A 1,495-nucleotide genomic window follows, 5' to 3' on the forward strand; every position below is an offset into this window, starting at 1 on the left:
ACAATATGCAATGTATTAATTATTATAACTGTCCTACTAACCTGTTTTGAAACTGTTTCATTATTATTTGTTTCTCAATAAAATTAATTTTAAAAATAAAAACAAAGAGCCATAATATTAAGTAATAAAGAAAAATAGCCTGAACAACAATCAATTTCTGTTCATGAATACTTTTATTTGCAAATAATTTGGTTTGCAAAAAAAAGCATTTGGCAAAATTTTGTTTGTAAACTATGCATTGGGCTATGAATGACTGTCTCCATCTTTCCCACACAAAGCATATAAGGCCATCTCTTCCAAAACGGTAAAACAAATTAAGTCTGCAGACCAAAGTGTGTGTACACACACACAAAAAAAAAAAAAATCACATCACAGACATACACAGGGAAACTACCTAGAAGATAATATGAATTAAGAAATGGAATATAGAACAATGATCAATGATCAATTCTGGGTAAATCACAGTTCTATATATGTATATGTCATAAATCATCTAGTGAAAATGTCCACTGATAGATGACAGTAGAAGTCCATGCCATACAGTAGATGACTGAAATAACAAGCTTGGATATCACTTCTTAGGGAGATACCAACAAGGCTAAAATAGACCAAGGTTGAAAACCTAGACAATGCTATATTTGGCAATAAAAGAGAGGTCCTGAAAAAATACACTACTGACACATTTTGGGACCTTAACAAGTTCAAATTCCACACTCTTCAATCTTTAATGCAGTAATAAGACTACTTTTTATTGCTGGCTTCACTTCTCACAAGAATAAATAAGATCATGAACACAAAATCTATGGATAAACTCTGAAATAACAGGAAAAGAAAACAACTTATTCAACAGTGATATGATGAGCAAATTCTGCCTTCTCACTCATCCTTAAGAGGACAACTGCTGGGCCCCAGATACGATTGAGCTCCCACACAAATTCAATTAAACTACTATAACAAAGAAAGGTGTTTCTCAATAAAGTTATGGAAAAAATAAAGCATATCAGCGTTAAAAAGAAAAGAAATATAAGAAGACAGAAAAAAAAAAGAAAGGTGAAAGTTCATTTTAGGCTAAGGTCAGGTTTTGTTGTTTTAAAAAAAAATTTAAACATTGAAGAAACACAACAAAGGATTAAGAGACAAAAGGATGGAAACACTCAGAAAGTAGTATTTTATTCAATAGTTAACTGTATAGAATAAGAAGTAGGAAACTGATGTTTGGGAATAAGTATTGGGATGAGAGGACAGAATATCAACTAAAGGTGATTTAAAAAGATATCACATAAGAATTTAATAGTTTAAGGCACTTCGTACCAGCCTCAGCCTGCGTGCATCTCAGGAGTACAGCCGGCAGGACAGCAGCAGATCAGAGACCATGGCGGAGCCAGCAGCATGCCCTGGGCCCAGCCAGCCCTCCCTGGGAAAACTGAAAAGAAGCATGATACCTCCGAATTTGCAGAGGAAACCATTCGTCCAGGCCCCGAAGGCCAAGCGCAGA

At 34.6% G+C, this 1,495-nt stretch overlaps 1 protein-coding gene across 1 annotated transcript in view; it reads right to left on the minus strand.

The window, feature by feature from the left end:
• LOC101586677 (olfactory receptor-like protein DTMT) overlaps positions 1-1,495 on the minus strand; it is a 33,452-nt gene that overhangs the window by 30,073 nt on the left and 1,884 nt on the right. Inside the window, exon 2 of the mRNA XM_012516251.1 lies at positions 42-52. Coding sequence (XP_012371705.1) covers positions 42-52 — 11 coding nt within the window. The remainder of the gene's footprint in view (positions 1-41; positions 53-1,495) is intronic.

Source organism: Octodon degus, unplaced genomic scaffold, assembly GCF_000260255.1.
Source record: "Octodon degus isolate 3935 unplaced genomic scaffold, OctDeg1.0 scaffold00098, whole genome shotgun sequence".
NCBI classification, from domain to species: domain Eukaryota; kingdom Metazoa; phylum Chordata; class Mammalia; order Rodentia; family Octodontidae; genus Octodon; species Octodon degus.